General features: G+C 42.6%; 1 protein-coding gene across 1 annotated transcript in view; it reads right to left on the bottom strand.

Moving 5' to 3' along the window:
• Rpia (ribose 5-phosphate isomerase A) overlaps positions 1–20,716 on the bottom strand; it is a 37,306-nt gene extending 16,590 nt beyond the window's left edge. Inside the window, exons 1-3 of the mRNA XM_042690424.1 lie at positions 20,402–20,716; positions 11,353–11,413; positions 8,268–8,323 (exon numbers count right to left, since the gene is read on the bottom strand). Of these exons, the coding sequence (XP_042546358.1) occupies positions 8,268–8,323; positions 11,353–11,413; positions 20,402–20,686 (402 nt within the window). The 5' untranslated portion in view covers positions 20,687–20,716. The remainder of the gene's footprint in view (positions 1–8,267; positions 8,324–11,352; positions 11,414–20,401) is intronic.
• Positions 20,717–21,705: the final 989 nt, after the last annotated feature.

Raw genomic sequence — 21,705 nt, 5'->3', positions numbered from 1 at the left:
ATCAAGCTAAAATGAAGTTATCAGAGCCACACACTGGTATCTTTATAAAAAGGGGACATTTTCACACTGACACATACACAGGAAGAAGAGCACATAAGCATGAACTAGATGTCAAGGTTATGGACCCACAAGCCAAGACACATCAAAGGCTGCCAGTAATCCTCCAAAAGCACAGAACAAGCCTCAGAAGGAAACTCTAGGCATACTTTGATGTTCGACTTCCAGAATGATGAGACAAAAATTTTGCAACTTTAAAGGCTTTCAATTAGTGGTACCTGTAGGGCGCTAGCCTTGAGCTGAAGAGCTGAGGGACAGTGCTCAGGCCCAGAGTTCAGGCCCCATGACCAACAAAAAAAAAAAAAAAAATTCCTCAACTAGTGGTACCTTGTTGGAGCAATCTTATCAAATGTACAACAAGTTCAAAAAGGCCTCCCTACCACTAGCTCATCCAGCAGCCGTGGTCTCCTGAAGGTATAAAGCAAACAGCCCTACCCACCTCTTCCAGCCAAGCTCTCTCAAATGCACAAAGCAGGAAAGTTAATGATTTGCTTGTGCTTCTGGAAATAGGAGCCTTCTGAAAATAATGCTTTCTCATTGGAATTCCATAATGTCTTAAGAACAGTGGCATGTAGCAGGTGAGCAGTTCTTGTCTTTTATAAATTTCATAACCTAACTGAAAATTCCACACTTTCCCTCCTATCTAATCTACACTTTCCCTCAATCTAGTATTTGAACAAAAAGAAAATAAAGTCCTGGTGCAGGTGGCTCATTCCTGTAATCCTACCTACTCAGGACACTGAGCTCTGAGGATCATGGTTCAAAACCAAACCAAGCAAAAAAGTCCATGAAACTCTTATCTCCAATTAACCACCAGAAAACCAGAAGTGGGGCTGTAGTAGCTATGGGATGGCACCCAAGCCCTGAGTTCAAGCCTCACAACTGACAAAAAAAAAAGAGGGGGTTGATTTGGGCTTAAATCAAATCTGGCTTGTAAATGCTTTATTTTTTTCCTTCAAAAGCCTGCAACTTTAAACATAAAATCATTTAAGTCACATTAGGTTCATCAGGACACAAAACACTGATTTCCTTTCAACTATTTCGGGAGACTATACCTAGCCAAGCTTATCACAAATTAAGTTTGGATTTGAGGGGGAAGGGATAACTAGTGAAATTTTTTTAAAGATCCATTAATTTTCAATGACTACACCACCTAAATAACTTGAATCAGACAGCATTTTCCAGTCAACAAACAGAAAAAACACAGGTGGGTTAGGAGAACACCATGTTAAAAAACTTTCACCTAAAGATAGCAATCTGAACACCTGTTTTAGCTAAACTCTTTCCCAAAACCTGTGTGAGTGCATGCATGTCAGTACTAGGGCTTGAACTCAGGGCCTGAACATAGTCCTTCTCCAGAAAACCCTAATACAGTCATTGATAGGCAACAGTAAATGAAGGAAATAAGAGATACACTAGGCCAGAAAGCTAAAAAGCAACCAAATAAACACAGAATCTCTCAAATGATTCAGGAAGTAGCATTATCATGAACACCAGAAAGCACACACAAAGATAGAAAAGGAAGACTGGTTGAAAGGCAAGTTAAGATCTTGTTATACCTCCATATCCTCCTCTCCTACTGCCAAAGCAGCAGGATGATTCTTGGGAGAAAGAAAAGAGCTGGCTGGTCTTAGGACTGGTTTCCAGGAACAACTAAAGACTAGGGTATGCCATCAGTGAGCTTCTGCTGCATAGCAGCTACCCCAAACTCAGTGACTTAAAAGAACATTTAAGCCGGGCATCAGTAGCTCATACCTGTAATCCTAGCTACTCAGGAGTCTGAGAGCTGGGGATCACAGTTCAAAGCCATCATGGACAATTAACCACCAGAAAACTGGAAGTAGCACTGTGGCTCAAGTGGTAGAGAGCTAGTCTTGAGCTGAAGAGCTCAAGGACAGCACTCAGGCCCACAGTTCAAGCCCCATGAGGGACCACCAAGAAAAAAAAGAAAAAAGAACACATATTTATAATGTCTCATGATTCTGTGGACTGGCTGGAAAGACTTCTCATCTGGGCTTGTTAGTGTAAGCCTCATTCACTTGCCAGGAATGGATCTCCACAGGTCTTCTCATCCCGCAAGAATCTAGTCTTCAAAGAATAACCTGGCAGCATGAAGAGTCAACCCTCAATGCAAAAGCACTTTTCATCTCACTAGATCATGTCCCAATGACAAACAAGTCACATAGTTATACCCAGAAACAAAAGTTATATCCAGATACAAAATGTCATAAATATTTTCTCTCATCTACCACTGACACTATATTAGAAGTAAAAGAAAATTTATATCCAGAATATTTACAGCAGGTAGTAAAAAACATTCTGAAGGGCCATATAAAGAACAGTATCACAGTATCAATGAGATCTGAGGATCACGGTTCAAAGCCAGCCTGGGCAAAAATGTCAATCAGACTCTTATCTCCAGTTAACCACCAGAAAACCATAAGGCACTGTGGCTCAAGTGGTAGAGTGCTGGCCTTGAGCTGAAGAGCTAGATGAGGTACAGTGCCCAGACCCAGAGGGTAAGCCCCATGACCAGGGGGAAAAAAAGAGAATAGTATCTAGCTGGTTCTTTACTTAGTTTTTATTTGTGGTGGTTTGTCTACTGTACCTGGGGCAGCATCCTACTCTTAGGCCTCAGTCCCAAGAACTAAGGAACATCTTCAATGCCCCAGACACCAATAACCTTTTGGTGCCATGACTCAAATATAATCAAAGGGTTACAAGGTATCCTCATCAGACAATACCAACAACTTTGCACCATTATCTTTCCACTTCCTTTCCTTTTTTTCCTATTTTTTTTAATTTTATTGTAAAGATGAAGTACAGAGGGATTACAGTTACATAAGTAAGGTAATAAGTACATTTCTTTTTGAACAGTGTTACTCCCTCCCTCATTTTCTTCCATCCCCTCCAACTCCCCTTCCTCCCAAGTTGTATATTTCATTTCAAACAGTGTCTAGTGATTATCACTGTTACATTGGTTCACCCATTGTCCCACCATTTCTATGATTCTCCTTCCCTTCCCCAAATCAGAAAAACAGAGATCAAAAACAGTGACAATAGGGAATAAACCAAAGGGAGAAAAAAAGAAAGAAAAAATGAAATAACTGCAAACAATATACTAGAAAAACTTCGTTTCCATTTCTTGGAGTTCATTTTGATAAATATTTTATATAATCATATGCACATAGCTATTAAAGTACTGTGATTCTCTGCTAAGAATATCCTAGACATAATCTAGTTATTACAAATGAGGGAGACTCGTATCTAAAATATACTTGGAACTCAAAAAATTAAATGCCCGGGGCTGGGAAGGTGGCTCAGTGGTAGAGCGCTTGCCTTGCATGCATGAGGCCCTGGGTTCGATTCCTCAGCACCACATAAGCAAAAAGAAAAAAAGCCGGAAGTGGCGCTGTGGCTCAAGTGGTAGAGCGCTAGCCTTGAGCTGAAGAGCTGAGGGACAGTGCCCAGGCCCAGAGTTCAGGACCCACGACCGGACCCAAAAAAAAAAAAAAAAAAAAAAAAAATTAAATGCCCCAACAACAAATCCTCGAAGAAACAACTGCCCAATAAAAAAGTGGACTAAAGACTTAAAGAGAAACTTCTCTGAAGAAGAAAGAAGAATGGCCAATCGACACATGAAGAAATGCTCAACCTCCCTAGCCATAAAAGAAATGCAAATCAAAACAACATTGAGCTACCACCTCACTCCAGTTAGAATGGCAAAAATCAAGAACTCTAACAACAACAGATGCTGGAGGGGATGTGGACAGAAGGGAACCTTACTTCATTGTTGGTGGGTGTGTAAACTTGTTCAAACCACTTTAGAAAGCAGTATAGAGGTTCCTCAAAAGACTTCACATAGAGCTCCCCTATGACCCAGCAATCCCACTTTTGGGCATTTACCCAAATGTTTACAAACAAGACCACACTAAAGCTACCAGCACAACTATGTTTATTGCAGCATTATTTACCATAGCTAAGATATGGAACCAACCCAGATGCCCCTCAGTAGATGAATGGATCAAGAAAATGTGATATATATACACAATGGAATTCTATGCCTCCATCAGAAAGAATGACATTGCCCCATTTGTTAGGAAATGGAAAGGCTTGGAAAAAATTATATTAAGTGAATTAAGCCAAGCCCAAAGAAACATAGGTCCCATGGTTTCCCTTAGTTGCAATAACTAGTATATGTATGAGTCAAGCAGAAAAGGTCAGATAATGTGATGTTAGGAAAATGAACCCTTAGATATGTATTTAAATGTTTTTTTCTTTCATGCACTTGTTTCTAACGCATTTATAAGATTATTTCTTTGTTGCTTTGTATGTCCCTCCCCCACATTATAACCCCTGCTTTCACTATATTTGATGTCGGTATAATTTGTGGAGGAGATGGGGAAAAACAAGTCGTTTAAGGATACAGGTGGACCCGTTGCAACAATGAGAAGTACAAGTTGTCATGTCCAAAACAAACTTTACAACTTTGGTGGGGGGGGGGGGATTTGGTGGGGGGCAGGGGGAGGCTGAGAAGGGATGTGAAGAGTAAACAAAGGAGGAGGCTGCCATGCTTGATAAGAAATGTACTCATTATCTTGCCCATGTAATTGTAACCCCTCTGTACAGTATGTTCACAAAAAATAAAAATAAATAAATAAAAAGATAATTAGAAACAAAAAAAAAAATGAGGGAGACCAAGCAACCTATGTTTCTTTGGGTCTGGCAATGTCATTCTTATTCTTTCTGATGGAAGCCCAGAACTCCATTGTGTATATATACCACATTTTCTTGATCCATTGATCTACTGAGAAGCATCTGGGTTGATTCAGTATCTTAGCTATGGTAAACAGTGCAGCAATGAACATGGTTGTCCTGGTAGCTTTAGTGTGGCCTTATTTGTGGTAATTTGGGTAAATGCCAAGAAAACCACTTCCTTTCTTGACAACCACAGTCTCACTGACAACATTCTCAGCAGCTATCTCAGCTCAAGCCAGATTGACTTTCCTGAGTCCTGACAGACAGCAAGACTCTGAACAGTGAAGATCCCATTTCCCCCTATAAGCAGGAAGAAGTCTGATTCATTTCATCATTCTTACCACTAGAAGAATTCAGGGTCCTGAGCTTTTTTTTTTTTTTTTACTAGTCCTGGGGCTTGAACTCAGGGCCAGGACACTGTCCTCAGGGACTTTTTGTTTAAGGCTAGCACTCTACCACTTGAGCCACAGAGAACCTGTTGGGCTTTCTATGTTTATGTGGTACTGAGGAATCAAACCTAGGGCTTCATGCATGCTAGGCAAGCCACCTTCCCAGCCCAGTCCTAAGTTCTTGAAGGAAGAATATTAGTGAAAGAAGGTAAAAGCAGCAAAAGCCAAGTGCCCAGAGAGACTCTACACCAAAAAGGTCACACTACAACACTCAGAGGGCTGATTCCCCAAACCAAAGACTGATATTAAGGCTTACATCCAGGACTTAGATAAAGGCCCAAAGGAGGCCACATACTCCCCCATTCAAGGTTAAATTGGGAGGGGAAAAGAGTGCTAATGGCAAAGGTAAGTTCCTTCCCACACTTAAGGAGCAGTAGTCTAATCTTTGGGGAGTGGCCATGAGAGAAGGGCCCAGAGCCTTTTATAACCCCACCCTGTTAGATAAAACTAGTTTAATCCAACTGACAGTTTTCAAAGCAACTGCCTGCTTCATCCATTAAGGTGTAACCCTACTTTCCTAATAAATCACTTTTTTTTTTTTTTTGGTTGGTTGTGGGGCCTGAACTCTGGGCGTGGGCTCTGTCCCTCAGCTCTTCAGCTCAAGGCGAGCTCTCTACCACTTGAGCCACAGTACTACTTCCGGCTTTTTCTGCTTATGTGGTGCTGAGGAATCAAACCCAGAGCCTCATGCATACAAAGCAAACAGTCTACCACTGGGCTACCTGCCCACTATTTTTGTAACAGGTATTTAACCACTTTTGGAAAAAAAAAAAAAAAAGCACTCCTTACCAGACCCACATATTAACTAAAAATAAGAGAAAAGCTCAACACCCATCTCAATCTATTCTGAGCCATTAATGACTTACTTATTCTGACCAGACAGCTAGCAGCTAGTTCTAGAATCCCTCCAAAAACCAAGACTAAGATAATGACCAGCCAGGACGTACTTTTACTATAATTGTTTAATGATGTATGTCTTTCATACCTGGCCAAATTCTTTGTCTATTTAAATCTAAAGTTTATGGCTACACTCTAAAGATGGCTCAAGATGGGCTAACATGTTTACTTTGCCTCTTTTCATGGCCATCTCTGCCATCCAATAATCCTCCTCTATTTTACCAGCACTCAACACTTTACCTGAAAGATTGGGGTAAGTGCCTGGACCTAACACATGGAATTCCTGGAGGGGGGCCACGTGGACTAGAGTCCCATAACTCTGCTTTCAGCTTTGGAGAGGCAACTGAAAGAAAATGTGCCCTTTTCCCATCAGCCACTACAGCTAGTTGGCCCTAGACAAAGATGAAAAATGGACTTATTCTAAGGACATTTTCTTATCTTTCTCCTACAGCTAGTATCAGCTACAGGCTCTAAGGTCTGACCCTTAATACTTCTCCCTGACTGGTATGTCTCAGGCCTTCCCCTTTCTCTTTTTTTTTTTTTTTCTTTTTTGTCAGTCGTGGGGCTTGAACTCTGGGCCTGGGTGCTGTCCCTCAGCTCCTCAGCTCAAGGTGAGGGCTCTACCACTTGAGCCACAGTGCCACTTCCAGTTTTCTGGTGGTTTATGGAAGAGTCTCACGAACTTTCCTGCCCCAGATGGCTTTGAACTGCAATCCTCAGATCTCAGCCTCCTGAGTAGCTAGGAATATAGGCATGAGCTACCAGTGCCCAGCTGCCTTCCCCTTTTTTTTCAGTCTGGAAGGTCTTTTGAGGCATTTTGTGGCTTATGTGAACTAATTTGGGCTTTTGCTGTTTGACAGGAAAATTTCAGATCCTTTATTTACAAACTCTTCTGAGCATTTGGGTTCATTTTAACTAATCAAGTTTGGACTTTGTGTTAGTTATTAACAGGGAGGGGATTAATAGGGTGCTTGTAATAGCTCTGTTGTGATTTGCTCATGAATAAAAACTATCCTCTAAAAACAAAAAAGAATGGTAGTATCAAGCTCCTCAATAAATTAAAAAACTAGTTTGTTTGGTTTTTTTTTTAAATCAATATTGGGGTTTGAACTTAGAGCCTTGTGCTTCTAAGCTGAAGCTCTACCACCAGAGCTACACTTCCAGTTCTACTTTTTAGCTGATTATTTTGGAGACAGAATGTCATAAACTTTACTGCCTGGGCTAATTTCAAACCACAATCTTCCAGATCTCAGTCTCCTGAGTAGCTACAATTACAGATGTTGAGTGAGCTACAGGTGCCTGGCAAGAAATACCTTAATAGAGAATTCTCAACAATTGAGAATGAACAACTGAGAGTTATCTCCATCCCCCTTCACTTCCCAAAGTTCACATTTTCCTAATCATTGACTATATTTAGCTGGCTCCATAACTTTTTTCCTCCAGTCCCTACTATTTTATGAAAGAGGAACATTAGATATGAAACCAAAATACTATATGTACAGCTTGATGCCAATGGCTCATTCACATAATCCTAACTACTCAGGAGGCTGAGATCTAAGGATCACAGTTTAAAGACAGCCTAGGTAGGAAAATCTGTGAAACTCTTATCTCCAATGAACTACCCAAAAAAAGACAAGTGGAGTTGTGGCTCAAGCAGAATGCTAGCCTTGAGCAAAAAAAGCTCAGAGACAGAGCCCAGGGACTGGCACCAAAAGAAAAAGCTGCATGTACATTACTACCACTTTGCTTAATTTCCTTTAGCTTCAATTTTTTTCACCTATAAATGAGGATAACATTCCTTGAGGACAGAGACCATATGGTCATCTCTATATAATCTAAAGTCAAATACACTAAAACAATATATATTCTATAGTCAAAATATATTTAGAGAGAGAGAATCTATATATTCTAAAGTCAAAATACGTTAAAATATTCTAGGAATAAATAAATGAGCACATGTAAAACCCTACTTCTAAAGAGCAATCCTTGGTCAACAAATTCCTGCTCTCACAAGAACCCTGATATCTGCATAGCCCCGTATCCGCATAGCAGAACCAGGTTTGGCAATAGCTGCCAATATGCAAAAACATGGGAAGCAGGACATACCTGGAAGGAAGTGGGGATGCAGACGAGATTCAGATTCTCTTGCTTCACTCTTTCAGCTGTGGAGACAAAAGTCACATTGGTGACTCACTTCTCTTGTCACTAGTACATCTGCTCAAATCTGACCAGAAGGAAAGGCCTATCTCCCACTGACAGTTGTCTTTCATTCTGTGTCCCATCCTTGGTGAAAAAGCTAATGCCAGAAAACAGGGACACTGGAACGTCTAAGGAGGTTAAGACAGAACAATCTCAGCTTTCCAAGCAAAAAACATGTACAAACAAGCTCTTTCAATCCAAACAAACCAAAAGATAAGTTACAATTATTACCTCTATTTTCCAAACAAGGAAACTGAGGAAAAGAGATACAGGATCTTGATAGTTGCACAGCTAATCTGTGATAGAGCTGGAATATGATTGTAGGCAGCCTAATTCTGTATTACTATTACCATAAACTACAAGTCTGAATTTAATTTTTGCGTTTAATAAGAAATATAATAGCCAAGCACAATGGTATATTTGTTATCAAGCTACAAGAGAGGCTTAGATTAGAAGTTCCAAATCAACTCCAGGAAAAAAGTTTGCACGACCCCTTCCCAAAAGAAGCCAAGCACAGTGGCATGTGTCTGCCACCCAGCTATGAAAGGAAGTATAAATTAGGAAGGATATGGGCCAGGCCCAGGTCTAGGCAAAATGAGAGACCCTATCTCAGTGCTGGCTCAGCAGTAGTGGGACAGCTTTCCAAACTCCAGTACAGGGAAGGAAGGGAGAGAGCAGGGAAAGTAATCATCTGTAGGCCCCAAGGGTCTTCATTTTAGATATATTTATTCATTTTAATTTTTCAGTAAAGTTTAAATTTTAGCAAGTCTTAAAAAGAAAAACTGTCTTAAGTCAAGCCCAAAGAGACAAATATGTAAAACCTAGACTTAGCTTATAAACTTATAAATACCTTGGGTGGCATGCAAGTATATATAAATGTATTAAATGAAATGTGATAGATTTAAGGGAGAACTCAAATAGTGAAATTCTTAAGAAAGGCAAAGGCAAAGTTCAACAAAATAAACACCAGGAAGTGGTTCCTTGAAAGGTATAGGGTAGGGTTTAGGGGAAAGGGAAGAGGAGAAGGGAAAGAGAATGCAATTAAGAATTCAATGTATATCCTACAAAATTAAGAAAAGTGGGGGCTGGGAAGGTGGCTCAGTGGTACAGCGCTTGCCTTGCATGCATGAGGCCCTGGGTTCGATTCCCCAGCACCACATAAGCAAAAAAAGGAAAAAAAGCTGGAAGTGGCGCTGTGGCTCAAGTCGTAGAGCGCTAGCCTTGAGCTGAAGAGCTGAGGGACAGTGCCCAGGCCCAGAGTTCAGGCCCCACAACCGGACCCAAAAAAAAAAAAAAAATTAAGAAAAGTGAGGGAAAAGATGGAAAGAGCAAGGGGAGGCTGGGTGCCAGTTGCTGGTAACCCTAGCTAGCTACTCAGGAGGCTGAGATCTAAGGATTGTGAATGGAAGCGAGCACAGGCAGAAAAGTCCAATAAACTACTCAGAAAAAGTTGGAAGACACTGTGGCTCAAGTGTCAGTGCACTAGTCTTCAGCAAAAAAAGTTCAGGGAGCCAGGCGCTAGTGGCTCACGCCTGTAATCCTAGCTACTCAAGAGGCTGAGATCTGAGGATCGCGGTTCAAAGCCAGCCTGGGCAGGAGAGACCGCTCCTATCTCCAATAAACCACCAGAAAACCGGAAGTGGCGCTGTAGCTCAAGTGGTAGAGCACTCGCCTTGAGCTGAAGAGCTGAGGGACAGCGCCCAGGCCCAGAGTTCAAGCCCCACGACCGACAAAAAAAAAAAAAAAAGTTCAGGGATAGCACCCAGGCCCTGAGATCAAGCCCCAAACAGGCAACAAAAGTGAGTAAGAGAGAGAGAGAGACAGAGATAGAGACAAAGAAAGAGAGACAGAGACAGAGAGGGAGGGAGGGAGGAAGGATGAGTGAGAATGTTGAAAGGGATGACACTGATCAAGACATATTGTGTTCATAAAACTATGTTGTTAAATGGCCAACTCCTCTGTGTACAGCTACTTAAAGAGAATTAGTAAATTAATTAATAAAAAACTGTCTTTTGAACAGTGGCTGAACCACATGACTAAACCCCAAACCAGCATTAGGAAAAGGGTATAGAGTTCAGTAGGCAGCAACCAAAACAGTTGAGTTTAGCCATGAGCGGAGCAAAGTAGCAGAAAGAGATCAGAGTCACCTATCATCTTTGTATGCTCAACAGATACTTTTCTCAAAAAAAAAAAAGAAAAAGAAAAAGAAAACCTTTCTTCTTAAAATGTCAAGTTTTAAATCACCAAGTCTGCATAATGGAAGGCTTGGCTGCCACTCTTACCAAAGCATAGTATGCCCTGTCCTTAAATCCCCACTTCTTGGTTAGAATAGAAAGGTACTCAGCTCTACAGCTCCAGCTCGGCCAGTAAGGTGGCTCCCAGAAGCCAATACACCAGCATAACAACCACTTCTTAATAACCAAGAGAACCTAGATTTTGCCTCCTGGGCCCTGACCCTTAGCATCTAAAAGAGATCAGGGTTGGGTAAGCCTTCCCAGGCTTTGTACTCACAAACAAAGAGCAGGGCAGCAGAACCTGTTGAGCAGCCATGGGGCTGGTCACTCCTGAGTCCTTCCCAAGCACATACACAACCCTATTAAATATGAAGTTAGGAACCAGCCACCAACTACAGGAGCCTCATCTACTCTCATACACAGGGAAAACCTACTTTGTTTGCCACAGGAAGCCTGGGACCAAACGTAGGACTCCTACTGGCAATACACCACTAAGATAACTACAGTTCTGCTGGGATTTAGCCTCTCCATGTCTAGCTGGGCATCATGACCCCAATATGGGTAGAAAATGCCCAAGAACCCCCTTCCCCAAAGAACAGAAATACTCAACTGACCCCCAGGCAAACAGCCCCCTCTCCCAGATCTTCAGGACAAGAGCTAAGATGGGAAAGTGCAAACCTGTACCCAGTGCTTCCCATTCTCTACCTCCCACCCCCATGACCAAACACAAAGCATTCCCTAGACTGCTCAAAACATACCTATTCGCTGCACAGCATGAACAATTGTGGAACCACTTCCAATTCCCAGCACCTGGTTATTCTGTGAAAAAATAGGGAAGAGAAAACAAAATTCATTATACTGCATTTTATTCCCTCTTCAGACTAGTTCCTAGAACTAAAAATTATAAAGAGCAATTTACTATCATAGGTACAAGGCAGGTACTGTGCCTACCTTCCATGCACATAACCACTGAACCTCAAAACTGTACTTTATCCTGGTATCCAGTATCTAGTGGACAACAGAACCTTCCTCCTTTCCATTCTAACATTGCTAATACCACCATTACACACACACACACACACACACACACACACACACACACACACACACACACACACACACACACACACACACACTCCACCAGACAAAATGATTGGCTCAATTCTTTACACAGTAACTTCACAACTTAGATTGGCCTCACAGTGAGACCAAAAGAGGATAGTCTTAGGAGAAAAACACCAAATTGTAATACCTAAGCGCCTCTTCCTATATATATAAAAGAATATACAAACTGAAACAAACTCCAAAGATAAGGAAACAAAGGACCTTTTCTTAATTTGTTTTTTTCATTTTCAGATGACTCTGTATTCTTTACCTCACACAATGTGCGTACATGCACATCTGAGGGAAGGTTGAGGAAGGACACAGAATCGGTGAAAAAGTATAGCAGTGGAGCACAATGGACATTGATGAAAGTGAACCAGGCAACTCGTGGGCAGAGATTGGAGAGAGAGAATGGGAGAGAAGAAGGGAACAGATACCAAGCAAAACTTGACACATGTAAAGGTAAACCCACAGTATACCACCTCTAAAACAAAATAATTTTTTTAAAAAAAAAGAAGGAGCTTACAAGTTTGCCTTCCCACAACAATGATTTGTTGTGCTTCTGGGTCTTTATTAAGAAAATTTCAGCCTGTGCCAAGGAGCCCTAGTTTTCTACTCTGGAAAGCAGTATGGAGGTTCCTCAAAAGACTCCACATAGAGCTCCCCTATGATTCAGCAATCCCACTTTTAGGCATTTACCCAAATGATCACAAACAAGACCATACTAAAGCTACCAGCACAACTATGTTTATTGCAGCATTATTCACCATAGCTAAGATATGGAACCAATCCAGATGCCCCTCAGTAGATGAATGGGTCAAGAAAAGGTAGTGTGTGTAGATAGATAGATAGATAGATAGATAGATAGATAGATAGATAGATAGATAGATAGATAGATAGATAGATAGATAGATAATAGAATTCTATACCTCCATCAGAAAGAATGACACCACCCCATTTGTTAAGAAATGGAAAGACTTGGCAAACATTATATTAAGTGAAGTAAGCCAGACCCAAAGAAATGTAGGTCCCATGGTTTCCCTTATCTTCAATAACTAGTATATGTCTAAAACAAGCAGAAGAGATCAAAAGCTATGTACGTATGACCATACAAGCTGATGCTAAGTGAAATGAACCCCAAGATAGGGACACAAGAGATTTTCTTTCTTGCTGTTCGTTTTAATGTACTTATAATGTACTATGTGATTTTTTTTTTGTTTCTTTATATGTTCTTTCCCCATGGTATAACCCCTGTTGTCACTGTATTTGATTTCTGTGTCATGTATCTTATATATACATTTTTCTAATTTGGGGAGGGGAAGGGAAATAACAAATTGCTGAAATAAGGACACAGGATGACCTATTGTAACAAGATATATAAGACACTATGCTGAAAATGAACTTTACAACCTTGGGGGAGGGGGAGGAAAGGGATGGTAGGGGAAAAACGAGGGGGTAACAATGCTTGATAGGAAATGGACTCATTACCTTGCTCATGTAACTGTAACCCCTCTGTACAGTATCTTTACAATAAAAAATATTGACAAAGAAAAGAAAAGAAAAAGGAGCTTACAGACAATCTCCAGGCCCAGAATTAAAGGCCCAGGACAAGAAAAGAAATAGCCTTTCACTAAACACTGAAAGATTTCTACCAAACAAAGGAAAGAGAAACAAAAGGCTCTAGAAAACAGTATTTTTACAATAAAAAATGTATAAAAGAGAAAGACAGAAGAGAGAAATAAAAGAAACAAAGAGAGAAAGAGACAGAGGGGGGGAGGAAGGAAGGAAGGAAAGAAGGAAGGAAGGAAGAGAGGAAATAATGACCAAAGGACTGAGGGTAGAGTACCTGTGCTAGGTAAGCACAAAATCCTGTATTCAAGTCCCAGTAAAAACAAATAAATAAAAAAGTATATTTTTTTTAAAAAGGCCCTAGAAGAAAAAGCTTAGGTAAGGGTGGAAAGCTGGTGTTTCTGGCTTTCATACCTTTTCACACAAACTTAACACCTAGAAGTCAGGGATTGACACCTTCAACTTTACCACCTTCAAGATGGGAGCAACTCAGGAAACTTTAGGGACATATCAGGGCTACTATCTAGAGCTCTCTAAGAAAGTAGAAGAGGTAAGGGTATGAAGTAAATTCAAAATAGTAAATCACATCAGCATCTGTCCTGTTAATCCCACAGAGTCCCTATTTTCTCCAAGCCTGCCTCAGTGAAAATGGGAAGAGAACAGAAGCTTATGAGTAAGGAAGCCTGACAGTCTCCATCTGCAACATAGCATGTTATAGATGTGGAAAGCTTCTTCCTGAATACCAAGAACAAGAAACACTTGTCCATGTACTGAACTTGCCATTCTAAGAAAGGTGCAGAACAGTCAGACCATGAGAGCAAAGAAAGGCCCAGGACTACTGCCAGAAACTAATAAGCAACTTACTGGGATTAACCTCCTGCCAGGCTATGGCACAACAAATAACACCAAAGCAGCAGCTACCACTTATTAAATATCCACCTAGAATGAGTGACAAATGTTAATATAAAGTCAAATCTCACAACAGTCTCTTATGACCTGGTGACCCACTATCCCCACTTTAGAGATTAATCCAATACTGTACAACTTGAAAATGGGCAGGAGATCACTGGATATCCTTTCAATGCAATGCTGGAACCACTCACATTATTTGACCTTTCAGGGTTTGTATTATTTGACAACTATGAAGAACAGGCTCTAACTTATTTAAAAAAAAAAAACCTGTTAACTAAGTAATTAAAATGAGTATGTCCTAATAAATACACCATAAGTTGAAGGTAACACTTATCAATATGTACATATCATTTTCCCACCATCAAAATACTGTTAAGTCATGGTAGAGCATACCTGTTATCCCAACTGCTTCAGAAATAGAAGCAGGAGCATCACAAGTTCAAGGCCAGCCTCAGTAATAAATGCAATGAGGGTTTGTCTCAGAAACCTTATAAAATGAGTGCTAGGCCATGGAGCACCAAGTGAAAGATCATGAAAGCCCCATACCCCCAGAAATGGCTGGCTTTGTGGATTAAGTGGTAAAGCATCTGCCTAGTATGGGCAAGGCTATGTGGCAAGGCTCTGGGCTCAATCCTGGTACTCCTCCCAAAAAATTACATATGTAGTATGTACATGCTATCATTCAAACCATTGTAAGGCAGAGACTTTCTATGTTAAGAAGTAGGACCTCTGGGAGGTAATCAGGTCATGGAGGCTCCACTCCCACAGATGAGACTATGCCACACTATGGCACCAATATCTACCTACTGACTCTCATCCTCTTCTCCTCCACTGCCACCTCAAATCGCCCCTGCCCCGCTTCCAGGTACCATTCAGCACCTTGATACTGAATTTCCCAGCCTCTAGAACTGTGAATTCATAAATGTATACTCATTACAAATAACCCAACCTCGAGTATTATTAAATGAATTAAGACACATGTGAATTAATTTAATAAAAAAAAAAAAAAAACTGCCAAGTAATTGAATGCTAGTGCTCACACCTGCATTCCTCAGAGCTCAGGAGGCTGAGCTCTGAGAATCATGGGTTGAAGCCCGCCCCATCCCTCCCCAGGCAAGCAATTTTATAAGACCCTTATCTCCAATAAACTACTCAAAAGCCAGAAATGGAGCTGTGGCTCAAGTGGTAGAATGACAGCCTCAAGGAAAAAAAAAAAGAAACTCAGGGACAGCACCCAGGCCCTGAGTTTAAGCCCCAGAACCAGTCCACCTCCCTCACACTCCCCACCACACACAAAACCATATGTTCCATTTTATATGTGTAGCAAGAACTTATCTTTTCAAAATATCATCTTTTAATCACAGAACTGCCAACATACACATATACAACTTTACTTTGAATAAAGAATTTCAGGAAGTGCTGAAATAACACTACATTGTCAGTTTCCCATTTAAGAGTCCCAACAACTTATTAACACTGGCAAGGGAAAGTCTACTCTGAAACTTCCTTTGCGGGAGGAAGAAAAGTCCCAGGAGCCCCTCCAAACCAACTGAAGACTACAGTTGAAACTCCTCACTTTGCATAACACAAAACCACAAGAATACCCAGGGGCAAGCCCCTAGGCCACAGGCTTGATTAGGTGCTTCTTAAAGGTAGACTACATCAAATAAAGAATGACCAACAGGTAGATTTTTAAAACACATTCAAAATTAAATACTAATTAATATCCTTGGCAACCACAAACTTGGAACACTTAAAAAGCTTCCAGAGCTTCATGGCTCAATGGTAGAGTGCTTGCCTAGCAGACTTAAGGCCTTGAATTTAAACTCCAGTACCAGACCTACTCCCACAAAAACAAAAAAATGTGCCATTGCTGTACCTGTAACCCTAAGGTACTTAGGAGGCTGAGATCCAGAATATAAAGATTTAAAGCCAGCCCAGGCATAAAAGTGCATAAGACTCACCTCAAAAAAAAATATTTTAAAGGGGGGGAAATGTGGCTTAGTGGTAGAGTGCTTGCCTAGCATGCATGAAGCTCTGGGTTTGATTCCAGTACCACATAAACAGAAAAAGCTAGAAGTGGCACTGTGGCTCAAGTGGTAGAGAACTAGCCTTGAGCAAAAGAAGCTTAGGGACAGTGCCCAGGCCCAGAGTTGAGCCCCAGGACTGGTTAAAAAAAAAAAAGGAAGGAAGGAAGGAAGGAAGGGAGGGAGGGAAGGAGGGAGGGAGGGAGGAAGGAAGGAAGGAAGGAAGGAAGGAAGGAAGGAAGGAAGGAAGGAAGGAAGGAAGGAAGGAAGGAAGGAAGGAAGGAAGGAAGGAAGGAAAAAGCAGGGCTATGGGCATGGTTCAAATGATAGAGAGCCAGGCAAGCTTTCAAACAAGCCAAGGAAGCATGAAGCCCTCATTTCAAATCCCAGGAACACCAAAACCTTAAAATAAAATAAAACTTCCAGCAGGTTTTTCCTGCCTACAGAAGACTATATTTCTGTATTCCGTAGGACTTGAACTCAGGAGTTTGCTCAGCTTGCTGGCTCAGAGCTGGCTTTCTCCTATGCCTCCAAGCTGGCCTTCTGCTAGTTAACTGGAGATAAAGTTTCTCTCCAACTTTCTTTCTTTTTTTTTGTTTGTTTGTTTTTTGTATTTTGGGGGTTTTTTTTTGGTTGGTCGTGGGAGCTTGGACTCTGGGCCTGGGAGATGTATCTCAGCTCTTCAGCTCAAGGCAAGCACTCTACCACTTGAGCCACAGCGCTACTTCTGGCTTTCTGGTGGTTTATTGTAGGTAAGAGTCTCACAGGCTGGGAAGGTGGCTCAGTGGTAAAGCGCTCGCCTTGCATACATGAGGCTCTGCGTTCGATTCCTCAGTATCACATAAGCAAAAAGAAAAATGCCGGAAGTGGCACTGTGGCTCAAGTGGTAGGTAGAGTGCTAGCCTTGAGCTGAAGAGCTAAGGGACAGCGCCCAGGCCCAGAGTTTTTTGGGTCCATGACCGGACCCAAAAAAAAAAAAAAAAAAATTAAGTAACAAGGATTACAGGTGTGAGCCACAAGTGCCTAAATTCAATTTTTGTATTCTTAATCTAGTAGAAACCATTTTTACTAATGCACACTTCCAAAGTTATCAAATGCACCACAGGGTTTAGTTAGGCTATCAGAGCAGAGCTTGCAGATTCTACCTGTGATGACGGAAGCATCCAATAAAGTCATTTAGCTGCCAGAGCAAACACCAAACACAAGGACTTCAAAGCAAGAATGTGGACTGCCACAATGTCATCACAAGGTTCACCATAACAACAACAAACAAAAACTCAAATGGCTATATATCTCAGTATGTAAAAATCTTCAACTAAAAAAAGGTCTTGCCTTCACAATGCTTAGGTAGGTTTAACCTGATCTGAAGCTGAGGGCTCTACCTATACAATAATTTGATTGCCAGATTCCTCACTACTACACACTTACAAACTCCTAGAAGGCTGGTGGCACACAGATGAACTTGGGTACATCAGACTTTTTTTTTACAGAGCTCTTCCTTTGGCTTCTAATTTCAGGGGCTTGAAAGACCCAAAGCTCTTAAATTCATGTGCTCTTAATAGCCCTAGAATCAAATGACAAACCTAGGAATCACTGCCTTAGCCAAAGCTAACTTCAAGTGGCCAAAGGCTGGCTGTGAGGTAGTCTTACAGCAGAAAGCCCTTCTAATGGACCATACTTGACCATATGTGCAACGGCAGAAATTCACAAACCCTGTTCTATGGGATAACTTTAGAAATACTGCTGACCAAATGGAGCCACTATCCAATAGCTTCTTTGAACTAAACAATTAAAAAAAAAAAAAAAAGCCAGCCAGGAGCAGGGGCTCATGCCTGTAATCCTAACTATTCAGGAGGCTGAGATCTGAGGATCAAGGCTCGAAACCAGACCAGGGAAAAAAATTCTGTGAGACCCTTTAATTAACCACAAAAAGCCAGAAGTAAAACCATGGTTCAAGTGGTAAGAGTACTAGTCTGGAGCACAAAAGCTCAAGGGGGAGCACAAGGCCCAGAGTTAAAAACCCTGGACCAGCAAAAAAAAAAGCAGAGTGGACAGAGAAAATTAAGGCTTTGGGGCAAAGCTAGTTCTGCTTGGTAACCCAACCTAGGGTAACTATATCTCTCTACCCCACCATCACTCTCTAAAACAGGCAGATCTAAACCCAGTATTTCACTGAGAATTCTCCAGGATTATCATCTACCCAGAAGTGAGAATAATCATTACTACACCAGAACACCAATGCACAGGGGTCTGGAAACCATACATCCAGATCTAAGCAAAGGGCCACTTTACACAATTCAACATTTCTGGATGAGGTTTCACTGTGGCTAGCACTGAATGAAGAAGATAAGGTAAGGTTGACTATTGCCCAAGGGCTTATCCTTTAGGGAGCTAGGCAGACAAGCAAAGATAACTAGAACGCAAGCCACCAACATAAAGCACCTCCTAAGCATGAAGAACTGGAGGAGAAACCTTTCTTGCCTTAGGAAGCTAAAGAAAAAAATGAAAGCGCCGGGCGCTGGGGGCTCATGCCTATAATCCTTGCTACTCAGGAGGCTGAGATCTGAGAATCGCAGTCCAAAGCCAGCCTAGGTAGGAAAGTCCATGAGATTCTTATCTCCAATAAATCACCAGAAAATGGGAAATGGCAATGTGGCTCTAGTGGTAGAGCGCTAGCCTTGAGCTGAAGAGCTGAGGGACAGCACCCCGGGCCAGAGCTCAAGCCCCATGACCGACAAAAAGAGAAAAGAAAAGAAAGAAAAGCGGAAGGAGAAAGGAGAAAGCAAAACTTGGGTCTTTGAACCAAACTTTCAAAGACAAATAGAAGGCCAATGGAGATATCCCCAACATCACCTGATAACTTCTTTGAGTGATATGGCTGTATTCCAATGTTTTTTGAGATGAAGGTTTGCAGATGTTTACTTAGCCAAAGACATAACTATAAATCAAAGGTCAGGGAGACATGTGCCACCAGATATTAATGTAAAAGGACTAACAGGATAAGGTAGATGTAGGGATTTTGTAATTGGATAGATTTCATTTATCCATCTATGAATAAATCTTAAGCCAGTATTCAAATTTCAGCTTAATATTCCCAGTATAACAGGCTGTGGCACTAAAATCCCAAACAGGGTCAAATTAATTTACATTGTCACTCCTAATTCCTATAGAAAATCCTATTGCCAACCAGACCTACAAAAAACAAGGTGGCAATGGAACTGGTCTAAGAGTAGCAGGAAAGACTGGGCTCAACATCCTCGACCTGACACTGGTCCTCCCACTTACCTAGGTTGCAGTGAAACTCATAGGGCATCATCTTTGCCAGGGCATTGCTCCACACAGTAAAGTATTAACAAAGGTGAAGAAGTTTCCTTTGAGGAGAAAAGGGGATCTGCTAATGCTGCCTACGAAGTAGAAAATAGACAAAAAAGACTAACAAGACCAAGAAAGTCCACCACAGGGCAGAAACACAGCACTTGTCTTCTGCTGAAGTACTGTAATTAAAAATAATTAACTCGACTAGTTGACAGCAAAACCCACCTGGGTTGAAAGACTTTACCAACAGCACCACACCTACCACTTACCAAGCAAAAGTGGGGTCACGACCTCGTTGGGTAACTTCTAAACATCTCTGCAGCTCCACTCTGAGCCTTCAAGTGTCCACCGGGCCTCGTTAAAGGTAGAAGTCTTAAAGTCCTCGCTTCCCCCTTGGGCTGGATCTCTCCTTCCCTCTCACGTGTACACTCAGAGACGCGCGCGCGCGCCAAGCTAAGAGCTTCCTTGGGGTGAAATTTCAGAGCACACTGCAAACCTGCGGTTTACTGGCTTCCCGAGACAGTGGGAATTAGACTTCCAGACAGCCCCAGGGCTCGCTATTTCCCATCTGTTGACAAGGAAGCCAACCGGTAGGTGCCCCTAACACTTACTCCAAACATCAGACACCACCGTGCTCCACTGTGAAAACTGTTCCAGCGGTGCCAGAAACCTTGGGAAACCACAGTCCCTAGGAGCCTTGACAGCAGTAGACTCCACATCTAAAGGGCCTTTCCGGGGCAGGGAAGAGAGATCAGACTCGTGCCGTGTCCCCCCTCACGCAGCCGCTCTTTCCAGGAACTGGGCACGCCCTGGCAGTCCGCCGCGCGCCCGACACGAACCCATCACGCCGCGGACAGGCTCCCCACGCCCCTCTGCTCACCCTCACGTGGTTTTCCACGGCCGCGCGACCCGCCAGCTTCTTCGCCTCCTCGGCCTTGGACATTGTGGATTGGGCCGGACAGACCCTGTTGGAGTCCGGGCCGCTGGTGCTTAAGGCGCCCGTACCACTTCGGGTCCCGGACTGTTCACGCCCCGGCAGCTGCACGAGGGAGCCCGGGAGGGCCCAGCTGTTCCCGCCTCCTCCAGAGGCCGCGCCCCCGGCCCGCCCGGGCAGCGGGGCCAGGACCCGCCCGTAGAGGGTGCTGAAGGGCCCGGGGCGCTGCATCCCGACGCCTCGCTCCAGCCCCAGCTGAGATCCCGCCCCCCGCTCTTCCGGAAGTCTGTTCGCTCACGCCAGCAGCTCGCGCGCCCGGCTGCGTGCGGCCTGCCGGGAGATGTAGTTCTATGACGTTGCTAACTCTTAACAATGGCCCTAGTATGAACTACCAGCCCCACAATGCTCGCCGACCAGTTATGCAAATTATCCGCGACGGAATCGGGCGCATCTGTCCGAAAGGTCCAAGTAGCGACGGGCACGGATGGTTGGCGACTGCTATCCAGGTCATCACACTACCGTTAGAAGAATGCTAGGGACTTTTCTATCTGCCCAGGCATCAGAAAAAGGAGTGCTAGAAATGACCCTGTCCATTTTCCTGTGGCTGAGCCTTGAACGACACTCGGAGAAGAGATTCTGCGGAGGTCAAGGCCCTCTTAAAAATGACACCTCTAAGCCCGCTGGCTCACGCCTGTAATCCTAGCTGATAAGGAGAGTGGGATCTGAGGATCACGGTTCAAAGCCAGCCGGGACAGAAAAGTCCCTGTGAGACTCTTATCTCCAATTAACTACTAAAAAAACAAAAGTGGCTCTGTGGCTTAAACTGATAGAGCTCTAGCCTTGAGCAAAAGAGCTCAGGGACAGCACCCAGACCCTGAGTTCAAGCCTCAGGACCAGCACAAAAATAATAACAATAATAATGTCTCACAGAGCAGACTTGGAGCTGCAGCCTTCTCAGTAGCCCTCCCAGCCTGAGTTGTTGGCAGTTGTTTTCCAAGAGATAGAGTCTCTGGATCTTTTGTTTTCTGTTTTTCCTTCGCTGGCTTCCAAAAGAGCATCCTGTGGATCTCAAATCATCAGAACAGCCAGGATTACCGTTTGAAGCCCCTAACTCCTGGTTTAAAAGTATTTTAAAGTTAAGGGCTGGGAATGTGGCTTAGTGGTAGAGTGTTTGCTTTGCATGCATGAAGCCCTGGGTTCGATTGTTCTGTACTAATAACAACAGAAAAGGCGGAAGTGGTGCTGTGGCT

This window comes from Dipodomys spectabilis, unplaced genomic scaffold (genome assembly GCF_019054845.1).
Source record: "Dipodomys spectabilis isolate Male_0828 unplaced genomic scaffold, ASM1905484v1 ptg000137l, whole genome shotgun sequence".
Lineage (NCBI taxonomy): Eukaryota > Metazoa > Chordata > Mammalia > Rodentia > Heteromyidae > Dipodomys > Dipodomys spectabilis.
This window is presented reverse-complemented; position numbering and strand designations above follow the sequence as displayed.